Source organism: Salpingoeca rosetta, assembly GCF_000188695.1.
Source record: "Salpingoeca rosetta unplaced genomic scaffold supercont1.41, whole genome shotgun sequence".
In the NCBI taxonomy this organism is placed as follows: domain Eukaryota; class Choanoflagellata; order Craspedida; family Salpingoecidae; genus Salpingoeca; species Salpingoeca rosetta.
Genome location: NW_004754893.1, coordinates 384,279 through 387,629, shown reverse-complemented (window position 1 = coordinate 387,629; position 3,351 = coordinate 384,279). Strand labels below are relative to the sequence as shown.

The 3,351-nt window shown below is 50.2% G+C and overlaps 1 protein-coding gene and 1 non-coding gene across 2 annotated transcripts; one reads left to right on the top strand and one right to left on the bottom strand.

Moving 5' to 3' along the window:
• Window positions 1-1,248: 1,248 nt before the first annotated feature.
• On the top strand, window positions 1,249-1,544 carry PTSG_13155 (uncharacterized protein; the record flags this gene model as incomplete). Its single annotated transcript, XM_004987807.1, has 2 exons — window positions 1,249-1,372; window positions 1,507-1,544. 2 exons carry the CDS (start codon window positions 1,249-1,251, stop codon window positions 1,542-1,544), a joined length of 162 nt encoding a protein of 53 aa, XP_004987864.1.
• Window positions 1,545-2,673: 1,129 nt separating this feature from the next.
• On the bottom strand, window positions 2,674-3,351 carry PTSG_20042 (the record flags this gene model as incomplete). Its single annotated transcript, XR_001137177.1, has 1 exon — window positions 2,674-3,351. It is a non-coding gene; the product is annotated as an 18S ribosomal RNA (ribosomal RNA).

Genomic DNA, 3,351 nt, shown 5'->3' with positions numbered 1-3,351 from the left:
GCAGCCCTGTCGCCAGCATCTCCCCGGTGGTGTGCGCCAAGCGGCAAGCGCAACATTCCCAACACTGCCCGCACACACTCTGTCAACAGCACAAGAGAACGAGTCTCCCATGCCAAAACAAGAGTCTGCGCAACACAATGCCGAAAACAGCACCCATGCCAAAGACCACATAACAAAGCCACCGCATCGATAAATTCCTCAGTCCCGCGTGCGACAGAAACATAAATAGCAGATGCGCCACGCACAAGGGCGCCCTCGCATCGCCGTCTCTCACACACAAAACTCATGCTGGCAGACACGCCCCGCGAGTGCAGGCAGCGCAGCACACAACAACAGCAACGCAGCGGCGCATATGTGCAACAAGTGCACACAAAACACCCCCCGCACCACTGTTATGCACAACACCAACCCTGATCACAAGGCGCGCCCAGTCTCTGCTAGCTGCAAGCGATTCTCTGTCAACGGTTTCACGTACTGTTTAACTCTCTTTTCAAAGTGCTTTTCATCTTTCCCTCACGGTACTTGTTCGCTATCGGTCTCGTGCCAGTATTTAGCCTTGGATGCAGTTTACCACCCGGCTTTGGGCTGCATTCCCAAACAACCCGACTCAAGAGAATAAACGGACCACACACCGCACATCAGCGCAAATAATGTAGCACCAACGGGACTCTCACCCTCTCCGGTGTCCTCTTCCAAGGAAACTCGGTGCTGCGCCAAACAACAATGCACATTGCGAACAACATGCACCATCACAAAGACATGCGACGGCCCGCATCCCATAAAGACTACAACTCGCCACAATATGAAAGAAGCTTGTGGAGATTCCAATGCTTGAGCTCTTCCCGCTTCACTCGCCGTTACTGAGGGAATCCTTGTTAGTTTCTCTTCCTCCCCTTAGTGATATGCTTAAGTTCAGGGGGTACCCTTGCCTGACCTGAGGTCAACAATGAGAAATGAGTAGAGGGGGAGGTGTTTGAGAGAGAGTGATAGAAGCGGAGTGGTGTAAATGGATGGATGCAGTCGTTTGTGCGCATACACTGCAACAAGTGCAGTGCAGTACACACAAACAGTGCTCCGTCCATCACAATTCCAGCTTTCCTCTCCCTGTCAAATAGTTTCCCTCTCTTCTTCATCAGTGTTTTTGCTCACATGACCAGTGTCACAAAAGCCACATAAAGATTGCAAGCACACAAGTGCACATGCCTCTACACACACACGCACAGCATACACACACGCTGCAGAACAACGATGCCAGTTGACACATCGCTCCACAGCTTGTTGTATCCTGATGCATATGCAGATACAGCATGCGTGTGCTTGCCGTGGTCTCGCAACAACGGCACCCACACAGCGACACTGAGTGATGACAACAGTATGAGAGTAGAAGTGGGATGTGTGTGTGAGTGAATCACGTCAACAGCAACAACACAATGCACAAGGCATCGTATCATCGTGCAGTGCAATCCACATGCTCACACACAGACACCCACTCCTTCTTCATCACAGTCATCACCATCACAGTTATCATCGCAATGGAGTCGTAAGCTCTCCTCTTCAGGGTCCAGTCTCACACAATACACACACACAGCAAAAATGTGTGTGTGCACGCATCGACTAACACCCCATGGCCACCAACAATGCACAGTGTGCAATTGAGATATGAGTACATGCATCATGGGCATTTCTTCTTACTGCTTACAAGCAACAAACAAACACCACACCAACACAGGTGCGCTGCTGCTGCTGCATAGTTGCAGTAATCAAATACACCCACACACACATACTCACACCCTCATAGGCACACAAAAACGCATTGTCAATGAGATTGAGTGGCGACACTCAGGCAGACATGCCCGCACGCACAGACACGCACACAATGGCGCATGCCCACACACACAGGCGCAATGTGCGTTCGAAGATTCAATGATTCACGGAATTCTGCAATTCACACTACATTTCGCGTCTTGCCACGTTCTTCATCGATGCACGAGCCAAGAGATCCACCGTTGAAAGTTGTCTCATGGTTTTTAATTTGGTTGTGTTGAATGAGATGTTGAGATTGAGATCAGAGTGGTTGCAGTGCATGTGCGAATGTGTGTACTCCAACGCACAATGTTTGTTGGCACACACTCACACACACATCACAACGCTCTCTCTCGCTCTCTTTCTCTCACTCAATCGTTTGTGGTTATCATGTATGTACGTATGTCCACAGCACAGCACACGTCTTTTGGCTGCTGTTGCTGTAGCAAGATACTTTCGCCCACACTGTCGTGTGTGCGCAATCGCAGCCGCTGCCACAACAACAATCCAAAACACTCTTGCTTGCTGTGTTCATTTCTTCTTCTTCTTTGCACGAGGCAAACAATATAACATTGCACACACACACAAGAACACCGCCATCGCAATGCAACACACACACGTATGTGCTCCACTGCGACACACACAATGCTCATGCACGCATGCACATGCTTATGCTTTGTTTTTGTCTTCATTCACACAATGCTCACTCCCACACACACAAAAGCGTGTGAGAGCGATTTGGTCGGTTGGTTGGCCCAGTTGGCTCGGTTGGCTCGGTTGGCTCAGTCCAGTGTCTCCACCTTCCCTTGCCATCCCTCACCAATTTTCACCATCCCTCACCAACCACGCTTTTCAGCGTTTTCCTTGTTGGAATGATCCTTCCGCAGGTTCACCTACGGAAACCTTGTTACGACTTTTACTTCCTCTAAATGATCAAGTTTGACCAGGTTCTCAGCAAAGAAACACATGGGCAGCTGTTGCCAGCGCCCACGCGCCAATCCCGAGGCCTCACTAAACCATTCAATCGGTAGTAGCGACGGGCGGTGTGTACAAAGGGCAGGGACGTAATCAACGCAATCTGTTGAATTGCGCTTACTAGGAATTCCTCGTTCAAGATGAATAATTGCAAGCATCTATCCCCAGCACGACGGGTTTTCACAAGAGTCCCCACGCCTTCCAGCGCAGGAATAGATGTTTATGAATGCAGAAAGCACAAGACTTTCCCCACCACAAACACCCAAAGCATACTCGCTGCCCCCGTCAGTGTAGCGCGCGTGCAGCCCAGAACATCTAAGGGCATCACAGACCTGTTATCGCCTCAAACTTCCTTCGGCTTACGCTCAATAGCAACGCCGAGTGTCCCTCTGAGTGGTGTGATGTGAGGAGTGCTTTCGCACAGCCCCACCAAGAAAGCGCACGCTTCCCTACACCAATCAGCAAGTCAAGGTCTCGCCGTTTACCGTAATCAAACAGAGATTTCACAACAAAGCTGGACGGCCATGCACACCTCCCTTGGAATCAAGAAAGAGCTGTCAATCTGTCAATCCT